The 19107-nt window shown below is 45.3% G+C and overlaps 1 protein-coding gene across 1 annotated transcript in view; it reads left to right on the top strand.

Annotated features, from left to right (window-relative positions):
* IGDCC3 (immunoglobulin superfamily DCC subclass member 3) overlaps positions 1-19107 on the top strand; it is a 258890-nt gene that overhangs the window by 167436 nt on the left and 72347 nt on the right. Inside the window, exons 10-13 of the mRNA XM_078854705.1 lie at positions 5633-5821; positions 6165-6269; positions 10676-10814; positions 11434-11641. Coding sequence (XP_078710831.1) covers positions 5633-5821; positions 6165-6269; positions 10676-10814; positions 11434-11641 — 641 coding nt within the window. The remainder of the gene's footprint in view (positions 1-5632; positions 5822-6164; positions 6270-10675; positions 10815-11433; positions 11642-19107) is intronic.

Raw genomic sequence — 19107 nt, 5'->3', positions numbered from 1 at the left:
CTGGCACAATTACATTTTATCAACATTTGGAAACAAACTTACCTTTTCTGTAATACCATGATAAGATACCACTCAGTTCAATTAAAAACTGACACATTTAAAATCAATTATTATTATTATTATTTATTCAAGTATACAATTACTTTGTGGCACTCTGTGCCAAAAAATATTGTCAAGACAAATATCTCAGAAAGCGTCGATGAAAGGTAGGCTTAAGATAGCTGAGGTAATGTCTTTATTGGAGCAACTTCTATTGGTGGAAAGTACAAGCTTTCGAGCTACACCCACATCGTTGTTATTGGGGCATTTGATGCACTGGATGAGGTACGCCACATGTTGTGACAAGCATAGGGAGGACCCATGAACCTTGAAAGGTGTATGTTGTGAGGGGTATTGATCTTTGTGGTAGTGGAGATGCATCTGCACGTTTTGCACCTGTTGTTCTAGCAGGGTCTAGTGCTGCTTTGAGTTGGTGTGTTCTGATCTGTGGGAATTTCGCTTCTGATGATGAACTTGGCAAGTTTAGCAGGTTATCTGAAGGCCAGAAGTGGGGGTTCAGGAAAGATTTATTTCAGGATATGGTCTCCCTCACATATGTGTTGTAGCTGTTTGATGATACCTCATATGGGTTCCAGTGGCTGGTGGTAGGTAACAACCAGGAGTGTGCTGAAAGCGGGGTTTTTTTTTCTGTATTGAAGCAGGTTCTCATGGGATATTTGAGTGGCCCTTGCCATGATGTAATCTACTTCTCTGGTGGTGTAATCTACTTCTTCTTCTTTGTTTAGTGAAGGCAGGTTTACTTGTGTTTAGGTGTATAGTCCGGACTTTCTCTTTGGAGCAAGTTATGTGGTATCTGAGTGTCTGGCTATAGATAACAGATTTTTGTGGTGTGTCTGAGGTGGTTGCTGGCTCTGTGGAGGTAAGGTGGGTTTCTTGTATATAGTCATTTGTGGGGTTCCATTGTTTAAGCTAATCGTGGAGTCCAGGAAGTTGATGCTGGTATGGAAGTGTTCTAGAGCAGTGGTTTTCAACCTGTAGTCCACAGACCCCTGGGGGTCTGCAGGCTATGTATTAAGATTTCCAAAGGGGTCCGACCTCCATTTGTAATTTTTTAGGGATCTGCAAATGAAAAAAGGTTGAAAACTACTGTTGTAGAGAAAGTTTGATGGATGGGTGATGGCTGTTGAAGTTGTGGTGGAAATCTATGAGGGAGTTTAGGTCTTCATAGATACTAAGGTTAGAAGGGACCATTATGATCATCTAGTCTGACCTCCTGCACAATGGAGGCCACAGAATTTCACCCACCCACTCCTGCGAAAAATCTCTCACCTATGTCTGAGCTATTGAAGTCCTCAAATCGTGGTTTAAAGACTTCAAGGAGCAGAGAATCCTCCAGCAAGTGACCCATGCCCCATGCTACAGAGGAAGGCGAAAAACCTCCAGGGCCTCTTCCAATCTGCCCTGGAGGAAAATTCCTTCCTGACCCCAAATATGGCGATCAGCTAAACCCTGAGCATATGGGCAAGATTCACCAGCCAGATACTACAGAAAATTCTTTCCTGGGTAACTCAGATCCTCTTCTGTCCGAGGAGGAAAATATCATGGCTTATCTCAGGTATATCGTCGGCCTTGTGGTGCATTTTGCCAGAAATTCTTCCTCAAGGTGTCCCATGAAGAGGTTGGCGTATTGGGGAACAATCCCAGTATTCGTGGCTGTCCTCATGGTTTGGACAACGTGTTTGCTGTTAAAAGTGAAGTTGTTATGGGTGAAGATGAGTTTGGATTTCTGAGGGTTGTGCATTATCTTGTATGTGTTTGAGGCAGGCAGCCACGCCATTGCGGTGAAGGATGTTGGTGTATAGGGAGGTGACATCCGTGGTGGTAAGGATGGTGTTTGATGGAGGTTGTTAAAGTTTTAGAGTTTCTTGGGGAAGACTGTAGTGTCTTGGAGGGAGCTGCCCTTTTGTGTGGTGAGTGGTTTAAGGATGTTTTCTATGAGTCCTGATTAGGGATGTAAATATCATTTAAAAAGTTAATAGTTTAAACAATTAAAAATATTTAGTTTAAATGGTTAAATGATTAAAGGGCTGGGGCTGCTGGGGCCACTCCAGCCGGGGCTGCTCCGGCTGGGCAGCGCGGGATGGCTGGGGCCAGTGGGTGGCTTGGGGTGGCTGGAGCCAGTGGGCCAGCCGGTACAGGGTGCCTGGGGCCAGGTGGCCAGGCGGCCCAGGGGTTAACAGTTAAGGTGGGTTAACTGGTATGACTAATGCTTACCGGTTAACATTTTACATTTCTAGTCCTGATATTCCTTCAGTAAAAGTGCCCTGGCTATATATGATGGGCCTGCTTAGGTTCCCTTGTTCGTGTATCTTGGGAAGCATCTAGAAAGTCCCTTGAATGGGTTCATGGGGGATGAGGTCGTAAGGTTTTGCTTCAAGTTGCTTTGGGAAGGATTTGACAGTATCTTTAAATTCCTGGGTGAATTGTGTTAGGAGGTCTTCTATGAGTTCTTTACAGTAGGTGGTGTCAGAGAGTTGTCTGCTGTCCTTGTTGACATAGTCATCACGATAAATGGCTATGGTGGTGTCCCCTTTGTCTTCAGGTTTGATCACTATTTGGTCGATGGATTTCAGAGACTATCTGCTTTCCTCTTGGTGGTGGATGTAATGTTTGTTGAGGATTTCACAGTGAATTATTTTCCTGAAGTAATCAATGAAATGATCCAGTGTGTGGTTTTGTCCTCTGGCAGCATGTGCAGTCCAACGATTCTTTTTTCTTATGATTGTCATTGAGATTGTGGTGCTTGTGGGTGGTGTCATCTTTGTTGTGAAAGATGACACCACATCGTGATTGAGGTGGAATAGGTGGAAGAAACCACCTCCAACATACCTTACCCTTCTGTTTTACAGTCTATCCCAACTTGTATTTAGCTCAGACACTCTACTTCCTTCCCCAAGTCTGTGTAGCTCAAAAGCCTGTACCTTCCACCAACAGAAATTGGTCCAATAAAAGATAGTACCTCCCCTGTCCTGTCTCTCTATATTCTGGGACCAACATGGCTACACCAGCACTGCAATAAATGGTTAGACATTTCTGAGAAAAAGAATAGTGACTGTAATTACAGCAGCGAGGATACAACCACAGGACCCCCAATCCTTCTTCTTTTGAGTGCAGACTGCTAACCAAGTGGACTCAGGTACTAATTTCACCCCTGTTCGGTACTTTATGGAAGATTAACTCCTTTTTCAGAGGTATCTGATATTGGCTACTATTGGACACAAGATACTGCTAGAGATGGACTATTGTCCTGTTGCAGTTTGGCAATTCCAGTGTTCCTGTTGACCAGGGTTAACTGAGATCAGATTTATTCCCAAATTGTTATAGGGCTAGATTCTCTCCTGCACCAAGGGCAGGGGCAATAAGGAGCTAGATCCAGCTCTTTGATTCTTGGAGCAAGCCCCGGCCAAGTGACTTCAAGCTACACAACTGGTTTAGAGTCCTTAAGGGACCCTAAAACCATCCAGGATTGCCATGGTGTGGCAGATCTCTGTCACTCCTCCTGCCTGACCTCAAAACACCTCCTCCCTCCCCTGCCATGCCCTCTACACCAGGTGTTAGGGGCCCAGAGCTGGCACATTGGTACCAGCAGGGATACACCTCTTTGACAAGGAAATTCTCTGTGGGACAGTTGTGGTCAGTTTGCACTTAGTGAATGGTGCAAAAGGGCCAGACACTGATTAGAGCATTTGCTCTATAGAGTTTTGTGGTAGTCAGCAAATGTGTTAATGACTGAACAACACCTGGGACGCCTAAAGAATGTTGTACACGAGGTGTGGGAAGAAAAGGAGCACAGAGAGGAAGGGGAAAAAATTCTGCCAAAAACCTCAGTCCAAACTGTCTCTCGTATTATGTGTTGGGCAGGCACCCATGTGAGCCTACGTTTTCTATCCCTAAAACGCAGCCTGAGGTTTCCATCGCCACCTTGTTTTTTTAACTGAATCAGCTGTGAAAAAACCCCATGTTTAAATTACAGGGCAACTTGAACTGGGTTTGCAGACCCACAAATCACTGGGGAGCTTCTCAGGCCGTCCAGCTAGGTGTGGTTGGCTCACTCTTGGTACATGGTTTCGCTCTGGTTATCTTTGTGTTAAAACACTACCTTGGATATGTGCAAGGAAGAAGCAAATATGGGAAAACTCTCTGTGCAATTCACCACTCCAGACGCCGGGAAGAACTTTGAGAATGGGACCTGGGGGGGCATATAGCTAGCACTAAGCCTGCTCAGTGTTCGGACTTTAAATCTTTCTTTACCTCTGTGACATAAATCTACACGTGGCCTGTGTAAAACAGGAAGAGATGCAATACCCCCAGGGGCGCTGGATGGACCATGCTCATCAGCAGCCCTTGCTACACCCTGTCAGGGCCAGCCATGCAGTGGTGCCCAGTGCATACATTGGAGGACAGCCCCACTCCAGCTAGCTACATCCCCATGTCTCCTGACACTAGCAGCTCCTCCCCTTATCTCAAGGGGTCTGAGCCCAAAATCTGTTGATGTCAATGGAAAGACTCCTATTGACTTCATTGGGCTTTGGATCAGGCCGTGGGGGGGGGGCGTAGGCATCAGCATTATGGGTAAGTGGGGATAACAAAGTAAGAAAGGGGAGTACTGCATCTCCCCCGCCCCCCAACCTTACGCATCCTTGAGATCTGGTAAGTACATCCCTTTACAAAAAATTATGATGAAACTGGTTGCAAGGTAGCAGCAACATAGAGAAACTTACTGCCTTGATTGAAACTGCTTTGTTTTCACTCTGATCCCTGATTCTTTCCCTTCTTTATTAACCTCTCTGTGTAATGGCCCCTGAAACCCAGAGCCGAGCCCAGACTAGCAATCACTGCTGGAACAGCAACTGCAAGTCAGTGCAGGAAGCCTGAGAGCTCAGCCGGTTGCAGCATATTTCACGTATTGCTTTAAGACTAAAAAGGAAAGGAGGACTTGTGGCACCTTGGAGACTAACAAATTTATTAGAGCATAAGCTTTCGTGAGCTACAGCTCACTTCATCGGATGCTTATGCTCTAATAAATTTGTTTGTCTCTAAGGTGCCACAAGTCCTCCTTTTCTTTTTACGGATACAGACTAACACGGCTGCTTCTCTGAAACCTGCTTTAAGACTGATGTCTCTAACTCCATCCTTCTGGTTTCTCCCTCCCTCAGGGATTAATCACTCTAAAAAGCTACCATTGCCCTCGGGGAAAGAGAAGGGAATCTGGAAATGCACTTCCGATGCTCCTGCATTCCTGACCTGACCCGATGGGGCCGAGAATCAAATTGCAGACAGACTCTACAAAGTAGCCTCCTAGCTTGTTGAACTGCCATGCTGAGAACAGGAAACGGTTTGAAACTCGCACAACTTCTTGAAGGAATTCAGGACTATAAAAGCAGGATCTAACCTAAGCTAATCTTCTCCATCAAATGAATCTTTCTATCACATCCCCTGACTCAACAGCTAACATGAAATACTAGCAGGGATTTCATTATTTTTCTGTGCACAGCCGATTATGTTTAGGCTACGACAGGCACAAGCATGACCCAAGTCATTAAAAACCTCTCTCCCTCTCTCTCTGTTTCAGTCCCAGCAATGCCGTCCCTCTTTATTAAAGTTCTTAACAGCACCACCATCCAAGCGGTGTGGGAACCCTCCGTCAAACTGGGCCAGCAGGAAGGGTTCAAACTGTACTACCGTAAAGTTCACCTAGCCCACTTTACTGGCCCTATGCTCCTGCCCAGCAACGTTACATCTTATAACATTACTCACTTGGGTAAGTACTGAGGAGGGCTTTATCCGCATTACGTGCCTTTGCTGAGCAAGAAAATTCCCCTTTATGTTGTTGTCATTATAGCGGAATGTCTAGAGTAATATACGACAGCTAGGGAACATATATCATGAGTGCCTAGCAAGGTTTGTTTTCCACTCCTCCCTTAGGCCCTCAGCCTGCCCCACTGATTTAAATGAGAGCAGGTTCGGGTCCCTATACTTACAGTGACTGGCTTTTGCAATGCATGTAAAATGTCTCTGTTTTATTGACAAGTGCAGGCTCAGCAAGATTAGTGTACTGAAGCTCTTTAACCTGAAATGCCCTCCTCGTGTCTTTTCTAAAATAGACCCATCAGTGGTATATGAAGTAAAACTCCTGGCATATAACCAGCACGGGGATGGAAATTCTACTGTCCGCTTTGTATCCCTTCGAGAAACAGTTGAAAAAACAGGTAAGAGGCCAAAGCAGGCCAACTTGTGTACGTGATGTGAACTGTCACAGGATAGGAGTGATCTAGCCAGAGACAGGGAAGGTCTTACTAACACGCAGGTAATTTAATAGTGCATCCAACACTGTGTGTTGCTACTTCTGAACCGTCACCTTTAAGAAGCACTTTATTTTCTGCCCAGCAAATAAATTTGAAGCTAGGTTGCATGGAGAAGCAGTGCCTTCTGGTGGCTAATATGGTTAATTCCAGTTGCTTAATCTTCATACATATTCATCACCCCTTCTTTCTCTCTAAAGGAAGCAACTGGAAATAATATGGGCATGAACTGCCAACTCTGTAGCACACTCCAAACCACCAATTACCGATCATTGGTGTTGCTAGGAAGGAAAACGTTCTGGATCTGGCGGCTCAATTCCATCTAATCTCTAGTTACAGAAAACAAAGCAAAATGTGCACACTTTCCGGTACTCCTGTAACTAAATAGCACTGTTTGTCTTCTAAATTCAGGTTGTACGGGCCCCAAATGGAGAATGTGGAATGCTGTTTGGTGGACAGGCTAGAGAGTACACACAGCTAGCTCTCTCTCTTTCACAAGCAACAGCTGTGCATGGACAGCATGTTGTTATTTATTTAAGTGGGGGGAGGGATAGCTCGGTGGTTTGAGCATTGGCCTGCTAAACCCAGTGTTGTGAGTTCAATCCTTGAGAGGGCCTTTTAGGGATCTGGGGCAAAAATTGGGGATTGGTCCTGTTTTGAGCAGGGGGTTGGACTTGATGACCTCCTGAGGCCCCTTCCAACCCTGATATTCTATTATTTGTATTATTGCAACACCTAAGAGCCCCTCTTATGGACCAGGATCCCGTTGTGATAGGTGCTGTACAAACACAGAATCAAAAGATGGTCCCTTCCCCAAAGGCCGTATGTTTTTATCACCAATATTGCATTAGAAGTCTTAGGGTTAAATCCTGGGAGTTCATTCTGTATATTTGCAGTTTCAGCTGACTTCAGTGGGAACCCAGAACATATATCCGAGGTCAGAATCTGGCTCTTAATAGACTCAGAGCCAAATTCTATCCTTAGTTACATTTAGGTAAGTTTGCAGTCTCTTCACTGTACTCAGGGGAGCAAGTCAGGTTTTAGTGCTCGGACTGAACCAGAACTGGGTGTAGTCACCAGTGTGTTGGCTATTAGACAGATTAGATGAGATTGTGTTGATTATAGTAGTTTAAGGAGTCCATTGTTGTCCTGCTTTTCTACATCTCCACAAACTTATTGCAGAGTGGGTGATAATAGCAGATAAAGAATCATTGTTTCTGGAGTGGTTGGTTAGTTGTTAACAATCTGGGACACTTTTGTCTGTGACAGTCTCTCTCTGTTAACAAACCAAACAAACAAACAAGGAAATTCCTGTAAACAAGAAAATGAAGAAGAGCCTGTCTGAAACTGACAGAAGAATGGAGGCTCCAATTTGTAAAGGTATTTAGACATTGTTCTACTTAGCGCTGCAAGACCTGAGTGACTTAGATGCTAAGTCCCATTTTCAAAAGTGATTTAGGAGCCTACGTCTCATCGGAAGTCAAAATCACTGTCTAAATTGCCTAGTCCTTCCAGTGCTGAGTGAAGAAATGCCTAAATCCCTTTACAAATCTGGTCCTGAACTGAAGTCCAGATTTGACCCGTCCTTTGCTCTTCTTGCTGGTGCACAGGAATGGACGTGAATAGAGTTTTGGTTATGCTCAGCTGTATTATCATTTTCACATTGGAGGCTGTCTTGGCTTTGGAAGCAGATTCCTCCCTGGTCTAACATGGTTTTGCCATCTCTCACTACTTACTAGGATTCTGTTCCCACTGCAGGGAATTGGTCTCAGAACAGCTGGTGGGTTTGCCTTTGCTTTGTGAGCTGCAGTGATGAGTTAAGGATGCGTTTGCTGCCATGATTCTAGTCTCCTGGCTCTTCCGCACCTAGACTAGACTCCTCTCTGGGCCCAGTGTCCAGAGGCACTATTTGCAGCTTCCATTGATTTCAGCTGGAGTGGTGGGCAAGAGCACCTCTGAAAATCAGGCTTCAAATAATTTTAACCTAGTTCTTTGGAGGGCATCCGTGTTAGGTAGGAAGAGAGAAAGAGACTGAGTGTATCAGTGCTGTAGTTACCTGGAGGCAAGAGGATTCACCTCTCAGGGGAATCTTTAATTGTTCACACCTTTTGTGTTCTTGTATGTGTTGAAAAATACCCTGGTGCTTTGGGAGTCATTTTAACCAGACTTCCAATGGGAATATCTTCAAAACAGAGATTGTTATTCATACTGTACCATTAACGTAGTAAACATGAATCTCTGCTGGAAGTACAGATAAGTCCATCAGCTCCATTCTAATACTTAGCCTTTGTTTTGAGGGATACCACTGAATAAGATATTATAAACTGCTCTGGCTGTATGCATCCGATGAAGTGAGCTGTAGCTCATGAAAGCTTATGCTCAAATAAATTGGTTAGTCTCTAAGGTGCCACAAGTCCTCCTTTTCTTTTTCCTCCAGTGTAATTCACATCATACCTCTGACACAGAGAAAATGCAAAGTTTACAGATCCCCAGGCAGGAAGGCAAAATAATTGTATGTTATCCTTTCGCTTTTCATCTGAACACAGCATTAGAGATCAGAGATGCAGGCTCGACTTTTAAAGGAAATTGCTTGTCTCAGGAGACTAGGCTGAAAGCTTTTGTTCCCGTGTAGCAGAACTGCCGGATTGCAGCAAAATCTTAGGAATTAGTTCAGTTGAAAGTCCCTGCTAGCCCCTCCAGCACAAAGGGAAAGGGGGAGACACGGGCCTGTAAATAGCTAGCTGCAATACAGCGGGTGTATTTGGGGAGAGCGCTTCGCTGTTATGGAAAGCTGTTGCAGAGCTGTTGTGTTTTCCTCAGCTAGCTTTAGCCTGTAGTTACATCAGCTCAGACAGTACCCTCAGATGTTATTCCAATGGCAGTTCTAGGTACAGATCACGGAGAGGGGATAACGTCCGTCTGTAAGAGTGTTCAGCTGGCAGCCTGCTGCAGCCATCGACCTGCAGTCTGAATAAAACAAATGTTACGCTTGGCATCCCATTTCGTTCATTAAATAACAGTGTCCAAAGTTTTGGCCAGTGCTAGCCCTGGGTGTTACCATGGATATCGGTTGATTGATCTGGGGACGTTACCATGAAAGACTGTCAGCAACAACTGGCACAGATGAGCCACACCCCTGCCTCCACGCCCCTCACCCGGCACTGGATAAATACCTTTTGGCTACGGGCCCAACAGAAGAGAGCCCCACGGTGAACGAGCACATCTTACGCCAAGTCCTAAAGAGCCACCAGACGGGCTGTGGTGAGCCGGGTCCAGGGCAAAGAACTTGCACCGGCAGGGTCCTGCTGGTCACAGCCTGGAATCCAGCTCTGAGGGCAGCCAGCAGGGCTCCCCCACTGTGGCCACTGCCATAACGGGACGTTAAGGAGAGCAAAGGAGTCGCTTTGCCAGCAAAGCTGTGGGGAGGTACCCCCTCATAGTACAGTGAGGCCCCTCCTGCCCCCCAAACATTCCCTCCCTCCCTGCCCCTTGCAAACCTCCCTCTCCCCCACGCATCCCTCCTCCACAACTCCCTCCCCTTTCCCAAACTCTCCTCCGCTCCTCCCACCTCCTAAAAAACACCCCCCACCCTTCCCCTGCCTCAAAGACCCCACCCACCAAACACCCCCCTCCTCCCCTCCAACACCCCCACCCAAGCCTTCCCTTCCCCCAACACTCCTCAGCCCTCCCCTCTCCCACCCAACCTTTGTCCTCCCCTCCAGGCCACTGCTTCTACAGCTTCTTCCCCTGAAGCACCTTCCACATCTGTTTTCCCCACCCAGGCTCCCCTCTCCCATATCTGAACCTCCTTCGGGGCAGGGGAGGGGGCAAGGAGGAGCTGCTGCTGGACTGGGATCAGTCTCTTCCCTGGAGCTGGCTCAGCCCCCCTCCGTCCCCAGCTGGGCTCCCCCTGCTCTGTCTTCTCAGCCTGGGGGGCCATGGGGAGGGAGCTGTGCCAGGTCCTGATAGCAGGGGGGACAGAGCCAGCCCCCTCGTCACAGGAGGCTGTGACGGCAGCTGCCTCCTCCCTGCCCTACCAGGCCCCTTCTCCGCTGACTGGCAGAGAGTGGGGTGGGAAAGCTGAGTGCTCTGCCCTCCCCTCCCCCAATGAGGGCTTAAACCTCCAGGCTGAAAGTTGGGGAGATGTCTCCTCCTTCCTTCTACAACTGTTAGTCTCTGAGCTACTCAAGAACATGGCCTGATGCTGGGCTTCCCACCCCAGCTCATGCTGCGGTGCTCATGTGTCTAGGATCGGAAGCACTAGGTGGCTAAAACCCCAGGGACTAACCCCTTTTCACTGCTTCTCCTCACAGTGTTGAATCCCCCATGTGACTGCATGAAAGATGAGCAAAGTAATAAGACCTCCACCACGGGGATCATCATTGGGATCCACATTGGAGTCACGTGCATTATATTCTGTGTCCTGTTCCTCATGTTTGGGTACAGAGGAAGGTACGGTTCTCTCCCCACACGGGCCGAGTGACGCTAATACACTATCTACTTGTATTGTGCTGTTTGCTTTGCCCTGGTGGTTCTCAAGCTGTTTGAAGTGTTCTCAGACTCAACCGATTAGATTAGACCTGAAGTGCACAGGAGTTGCGGGCGCTCACTTGATCGTAAGCAGAGCTGTGCGGCCACATCCAGCAAGAGGCCTTTGATGTCAAGCCAGCACCTCGCCCCTACAAAACGTATTAAAAGACAGTTGCACTAAATACCCTACCTGGGGCAACAGCTGAGGTGGCACACAGGGTGGACACATCCGCAGGGAGATCTGCTTTGAAAGCTGTGTCAGAGAAATGGGTTATAAGGAGGAGCGAGAGAACATGGCGCACCGATAAGTGTGGAGGGGGTTTTGGGTGTCCGGGGAAGGAGAGGTGGAGACAAAGACTAGAGCTGTGACTCTGTTGGCTGGCTTGTCTCTGAGTCTAGCTCCTGTTTTGGGAGGCTGTGTATGAGCAGAGAATTGGCTGTAAGATGTGAACGGCAAGGTGTGCCCAGGCCCACATAAAGGGGCTGCATGCAATGCTGGGAAGTGCTGCACTTTCAGTGTCCTCCCCCCTCGGTTTTCCAGACTGCTGATGTGTAAAAACGTCCAGGAACAGCTGTCAACCCCCCAGATCCCGAGGAGTCAGAGGAATGCCACAGGCCTGGTTCTGAACGGAGCTGCTTGGAGGGACAGGGACGACCTGGACATGAATGGGAAGCAACTGGAGATGAACGAGCTGGAAAGGTTGTTTCTAGCATTGCCTTCCCAGGATCAACAGGATAAGGGAATAATGGTAAGGGTCCTGCCTTGACATTAATCGTGGGATTTACAGACACTCTCTCCTTTCAAACACACTCCTCTTCCCTTGATGTTTGGGGAGAGATATACGCTTAATTCCCTTCCATCCATTGAAAATATAGATCCGCTAAGCACTAATGTTTAATCCATTCCACACTGGGAGTGTCTTTGTTCCCCAGTAGTGGCTAGTTCATATAAGAGGTTAAAAGTCTACTACAGCTGCTAGCTAGAGGAATTATTATTTTATCACAAGTGACAGAGGCTCCTGCGTTTAGTGCTGACAGTCTCAAGTTTGAACCCCATTGTCAGCCCAAAGGGGGTTGGTTACGAATATACAACTTTATAGTGGTCGCCACAAACAGTCCTTATTCCTGGCACATGGGGTAGAATTTAAACTGTAGATGGTAAGGGCATCTATGTAAGATGTGCATATTCGTTCCTGGATGAACCATGTCATTTCTAAGAAGCCCAGCATCTTGGTAGTGATAGCCAAATGCAACAATTATTGTCTTTGTAATGGCATGTTTTTTCTCCTCTCAGCCAGATCACGTTCCACCTGACTCACACGATGAGACTCAGATATCTACACTTCCATTGGATGAATTCAGCATTATAGAAGAACAGCTTGATCCCCAAGCCAAAAGTCTGGCTCCTGATGATCAGGGTGGACCGCTACACAACTTTAGCCAGGAAGTCCCAGCTTTGAAACATAGTCCCACCAATGAAGGATAATTGCCAAGTCTTTAAGCCTCTTGTAGGACTCACCAAGAACCATTTCCATGTCTGGTGATGTCTTTACAATGATTTGTCAATCTCAGGTCAATTTAAGATTTCTACAGTCTGATTTTTGTTTTTGTTTTTGCTTTATTATTTCTTTTATATTGATATACAGCTTTTTTGAAGCTCTATGAAGTTTATCTTCCTGACCTGTCTCAGGCCTCTCTGTGCATTTCTTCCTACAATTGCATTATCAAGACTGGTCATAATTGTTTTTCCCATGGCTGCTAGGTAACAGACTTTACCAATTCTCCAGTCTCCATCAATGATGGAATATGGCGGAGCCTTGTTCCCTTGGCATCACAGCCCATGTTCCCCATTAGTGGCTTTAGGACTACTTTGTGATCTACTTTTTATTTCACGATGACTGGATTAAGATGAATCCTTCTAACTTGACTCCAAAAATTCAGGCCGGGAAAGGCCACCTTTTCATGGATTTGATGGTTTTGTACACTTTCTCTATTTCTCAGGATGCTTTTTTAATGATTGAATATAAATAAGAAAAAAAAATGAGGCCTGCATGAGGGCTACTGAAAGACTTGGACAAACATCCCGAGTAGACTCAGAACCTACCTCAACCGGAATGAATGTCTTCGGGGAAGTAGCAAATATCTGTGTCTTCCTTTGTTTTCAAAACAAGTTGGTCTGCATAAGCTTGGTACTACCTCAGAAGTCATGCTCCATATCTGCCATGGTGTTGTCCTTTTTTTATGTCGTCGTCATTCTGATGTAAAGCACTTCCAAACCTTGAAAGCAATGTTCTACCTCAAGTTTTATATAGAAGTTCATTCGTTTGTGTCGTCAGACCTGCTCCTCTTTCATCTGACTGTTCTGCTCTGCTCCAATGAAACCTGTTCAAAGACAAACGAAAGGGCAGTGTGTTTGCGTTAAATCCCGATTGTGGTGACATTTCGTTAGTGTTAAAAGCTTTACATTTAGCCAAGTCGTAGTGCTTGTGTTCAGTTTTGTGTGTTGGAGTTTTATATGATTGATCTCCTTTAATGACTGTTGTAGCAGGTTTACCACCACCAGTAACCTAAAGAGAGTCTTCACCTGCCACATTAGGGCCAAACTGGACCCTGGAGTACAGGTGAGCTGTTCCCTATTGCTCCTTCAAACCAGCGAACCCCCCCATTTTCTAAGGATTGTGGGCTTGATCCTACAAGAAAGTAAGCAGTCTGGTTTTGATCCAACTACGTCAATGCTTAGTCAAGAACTAAGCATGCGTGTTTTGCTGAATCAGGATCAGAGTGCTCAGCTCCAGGCAGGATCAGTCCCCAGGGAATAACCAGTTTGTCTAATCAGAGTTCCAGTCTGACAGATTATGGGACATCAGCCAGATAGGTTAGAACTACAGCTCCTACCCTTATGCACGTTCCCATCTTTACTCAGAACCCTCAGGCTCTACCATTGGCTACGTGGAATAACACACTCCCAGCTGAGATAATGGCACTTGTTGGATACTGGAGGCACTTGGCCTTTCAACCTCATTCCTCATGCATCCAAGGAGGTGCCTGATTGTCACTGACACATCCTCTGTCATGTGTTAAATGCCTCAGGGAAGTGCTTTTTGAAAGAAAAGCATATTCTGGTCCCTTCCCCCCCCCCTTTTTGTCTAAATACATATTTCTAAAAGATGCATTTTCTTCATTAGCTTTATTTCTTTTCAGCCATAGTGTATTACATCTTACTTTTAAAAGAAAAACCCGCTAAAACTTGAGACTTCTGAATACTTAGTATTAAAAAGCACATCAGAATGTTCAAAGGTACAGCTGGATGAGCTGCCTAATATGCCACCTTTCTGAGTGGAAAGAGTGCCTGGTGTGGTGGAGGGCCACCAGACTATTTCATTAACACCTCACTGGGAAGAACATTGGTTGTTTTGAAAGGAAAGGGGGAAATTTTTTATTACTATAGGAAAAGAAAATGGAAAAAATACAGTAAGAGGCAACATGTGTATATATATTTAAAGCAGAGAGGACAAAACCTGAGATCCTTTACTCAGTCTTTAGTCAGTCAAACTCCCATTAGCTTCAGTGAGAGCTGTGTCTGAGAAAGGCCATATTCTGAAGGCCTAAACAAGTGACTAAGGCCTTGTTTACCCTACAGGGGAAATTTGATCTAAGCGACGCAATTTGAGTTACGTGAACAGCGTAACTCAAATCAACCTAGCTTATATCTATTGACTGTGGGGTCCACACTACGCGATGTCGACGGGAGACATTCTCCCGTCGACTCCCCCTACTCTTCTCGATCCGGTGGAGTACAGGAGTCGACGGGAAAGCGATGGGCGGTCGATTTAGCGGGTCTTCACTAGACCCGCTAAATCGACCGCCGATGCATCAATTGCCACTTGTCGATCCCCTGGTCAGTGTAGACAAGCCCTAAATGTCTGATTCTGCCCTGAACTATGCTAGTTCAATCCCAATGGGTCAAAGCCAGACTTGGTACCATTGACTTCAACTCAGTTGTCCTCACTTGCGCTGAGGCTGAATTGGCTCATTATCATTGGTGGGGACGCACTCAGCTAACGGAGAGTACAGTCTGGCGCATGCACCTCATTGCCTGCACCTCACCATTCCGCCTACACTCTTTCACTGTTAGATGGTCATCACATTCTCTGCTGTTCAGCTGATGAGATCCCAGGAGTAAGAGACCTGTGACTGGGTGCACATGTTAATATATACTTGAGTTGCTGCCCAACAGCAAGTGAGTGTGCACCGTAGTCTGGAAACACACTTTGCTTTATCACGAAAAACCTCTTTGTCCTTGTCTGATGCGCCACTCGTAAAGCAAGAAGCCTTTTAAAAACTGCTTCTTTTCACCAGGAAAGGGAAGGCCCGCACTGTTCAAAGGCAGTTGCTGGGTGCATCCACGCTGCATGTAGTATTAAAAAAGGCTTAAGGGAATGGTCATAAAGAGAGCCTCCAGCAGGGATGGATGTATCACTTGGATGTGCAGCGGCTTTTTAATAGGAGGTTAGGAAATTAATACTATTTCATCAAGGCATTAAAGAACCAAGAGAGCAATTGGGGACAATTATGGTTGTCTCTCAAGCAGCTCAAAAGACTGCACTGGGCTGTGTTTTGAGCAGCTTTCCAGCCACTGGAGCTCCATTAGAGTTTCATAAGATGGATATGAGGCCAGAATCTGGCCCAGAGATAGCAATGTAGGGACCCACTTATTTCACTCTTTTTTTTTTTTTTAGATTGCCTTAAAGTATCAAATTCTACATTAATTACCCTTTATTATGAAATAGAAGGGGTCAGCACTCCAGGCCATTAAAGATTCTGTTTGCTTAGCCACATGCTGTTTTGAATGGTAAAGACCGATTTCAATTTGGAAAGGTGGGAAAAAGAGACAGTTCTAAGGGCTTGTCTACATTACCAGCTGGATCGACGGGCAGCGATTGATCCAGCGGGGGTCGATTTATCGCATCTAGTCTAGACGCGATAAATCGACCTCCGAGCGCTCTCCCGTCAATTCCGGTACTCCACCAGGTAAGTAGATCTAAGTACGTCGACTTCAACTATGTTATTCACGTAGCTGAAGTTGTGTAACTTAGATCGACCCTCCCCTCCCCCACAGTGTAGAGCAAGCCTAAGTGTCCACAGCCACAGTTTGCACAGTGCCACAGAACTAGTTGTCAGTGTCCCCACCCACTCCAAAATTGGTCATACCAGTTTATACGGCACCAGCATGTATGGTGACAGGATCACCGTGCTCTTAACATGGCATTGTGACAACAGGCATGGAGAAATTCCTCCTGGCAGCTTATCTTTAGGCTATTGTTGGTGGTATCTGTTGTAGACCTCATGTCCGAAGCCCTTAGAATGTAGTGTGGTCAATCGGTGCATGTTGCTGGTGACCTACCTCAGTGCAAGTGGTCAAGCAACCTGGTGGCATTGAAACATCTCTATGGCGATGCTGAAGAAAACCCAATCCACAACTCTAAACATCCAGGCCAGCCATTTCACAGGCATGTGTTTTTAAGGAGTTTATTTGTAAAGTATTTTTATACACGGTGTTGAATCAAAGGTGACAATTTCACTTTTCTTTGAAAGTGGAAAGGAATCAGGAAAGGAAACTCATTTAAGTAAAGAATCAATTGTCTTGCCTTTTTTTAAAAAAAAAAAATGAAAAACAGTTCTGCAGCTTCAGTACCTGTGGAATAGATCAGTATGTATCAGAAACATGTTTATCAGCCCCTCTTAACTAACTGTACCCTTTGGCATTTGAGTACTAAAAGAATTGTCATAACGTATATAGCACAGTGAGCAAAAATATATAACTCCCATTTCCTTTGTGCTGAAATAGATTTACTCCTCATGAAGTTAGATCTGAGGGGGGCAGCTTCCCTGAGGGTCCGATTGACCAGTATGCTATAAGCAGATGCAATGCCGTTGACCTCAATTAGGTTGAGCAACATGCGCCAGTGGCGAATATGAGTCAGTGTTTATAAGTGTCCTGGCCCTTTAAAATTCCTCTTCTCCTACATGATGTCTTTTGGTTTTGTTATGTTTTGTTTTTTGCAGGATTGGAGGGGTTTTAAAGGGCCAGATCTGTATGTGAACAAACCTACAAACGCTCTCCCCCTATATGACCTCAGAGAGGTTGCTGCTCATGCTTTTACAGTATGCTGGGGGAGGTTTTTTTCCCCCTCTCCCTCCAAATTTCTTAAGCAGATTGCAAGTGAGAGTGTAACAGCTTTAAGCCAGAGCACCTATGCTCTCAGGCCCTGTGGTTTCTGAATTTAGGTTATTATTGATCAGCTGGGGATGTCTAGCTACAGAAGAAGAGTTTGCCTTGTAGGAGCCAGTTTATGCCAGTGTTTGGAAAGGCAAAGTGATGGGGAATGGAGGTGCAGGGTGACCCGAGAGTGGTGGGAATGTTGGAGCCTTATTAAAGGAGTACGGTAAGTGTGTATGGCGAAAACCCAAGGAAAGGGTTAATGTTAGTGATTTGAAGGGCTTGATAAATGTGTCTCTTTTATTTCAATCAAAACAGGAATCAGCGTCTAAGATTTGAAGTAGCTGTTAGAGAAAGCTCAAACTGCAAGGTCTGGATTTCAAACACTTCAAAGCTTGATCTCCAGATCTGGGCATTTTGGTGAGGGCCCGTCTCTAACACTTCCAGCACTCACCAGACATGTCACGAAGCAGAGCCCCCATGCCACATGCACAGCATCAGTATTACTTAGTTTACAATTTACTACCAGAAGGAAGGAAAAAAGAAAACGATGATGTATTTCCTCGTACATTGAGTTACAACCTGGTATCAAAGAGAACCCAGACCCCCTCATTTGAACTCTTGTTTTTATTGTCTGTGTGTGTAATGAAGTTCAGATTGAATAAAGTACTGTTGCCAAAGTGAACACATAATTTAGACTAGCTTTCGGCTCAAAATACCTGGGGCTGTGAACCTGTTATTAGTTTAATATCACATTATTGTGATAATGTAATAGTAACACATATTTGTCACTCCTTCCTTTTATGAAAGGGAAATGCTGTGCCATTTGATTAGTTGAAATACAGTAGTATGTCAAAAATAGGGGTTTTTTCCTAAGATGCAGAAATGTAATGGCTTGAACTGATGTTGATTATCTGTTGGTTTAAGACAGTAAAAGATATATGTGAACCTTTAAAGATTATTTTTAGATATTTAGATTTTCCTCTCTTTGAGGTTTCTTTTAAGCTCTTGTAAATCTATAGCATTGCAAAATATCCATAGACGTTTGTGATGGGCAAACCTCAAAAGGTTTGAAGGTCCATTCTGGAGAACCACCACGGAGATGTTATCCTACCTGAATTATCTAAGCCTCCTGAGTCTGCAAAACTGGACAGGAAACCTTGCAACAACAGGCATTGTCTTGTGTGTTTTTGAATACATGATCATCCAGCTTCTGGTCAGATGGGAAATAACACAAGTAGCTGCTATCTTTTTGGCTCTTGGATGCCTCCATTTTTGATCCCAGACTGAACAGAGTAGCACAGACCTGTGCAAAAAATAAATACAAATTTATACAAATACAAATACGGCTGGCTCATGTCAGCTGACTTGGGCTCATAGGACTTGTGCTAAGGGGCTATAATATTGCAGTGTAGATGTTTGAGCCCAGAGGGTCCCAGAGCCTGGGCTCCAGCCCTGAACCTGAATGTCTGCAGTGCAATTTGATAGCCCTACAGCCCAAGCCCCACGAGCCCAAGTCAGCTGACACAGGCCAGCCATGGGAGTTTTATTGCAGGGTGCACATACCCTTAGTAACACCAATATAAATCTGGAGTAGCTTCACTATGAAGCTACTCCTGCTTTACACTGCTGTAACTGACCGCAGAATCTCGTCCTGTATATTTATCTAAGGAAAGCGTTCCATTACTTCAAATAAACTGACTTTGTTTACCATCATTTTCCTGGCTGCAGTAAGATGAAGCTGTGGCAGGAAGTATCCAAGACCTGGTTTTGATAACCCCTAGTGAGCACGACCTATTCTTGGAGATCTGTTCCCAAGTTTACCAGAGATGGCTGCTACCTCAGGGAAAATATCTTTGTTTTATGTTTAATTCAACAGGGAAGAATTTTATGCTGTGACAGGGTATTTTCATACTTTTGGATTCAGGTATTTATTTGTGAAATGTATCTTTTTTTTCTTTGTCCTTGTTTCATAAAGATGCTGGAATTTAGTAA

This window comes from Lepidochelys kempii, chromosome 10 (genome assembly GCF_965140285.1).
Source record: "Lepidochelys kempii isolate rLepKem1 chromosome 10, rLepKem1.hap1, whole genome shotgun sequence".
NCBI classification, from domain to species: domain Eukaryota; kingdom Metazoa; phylum Chordata; order Testudines; family Cheloniidae; genus Lepidochelys; species Lepidochelys kempii.
This window is presented reverse-complemented; position numbering and strand designations above follow the sequence as displayed.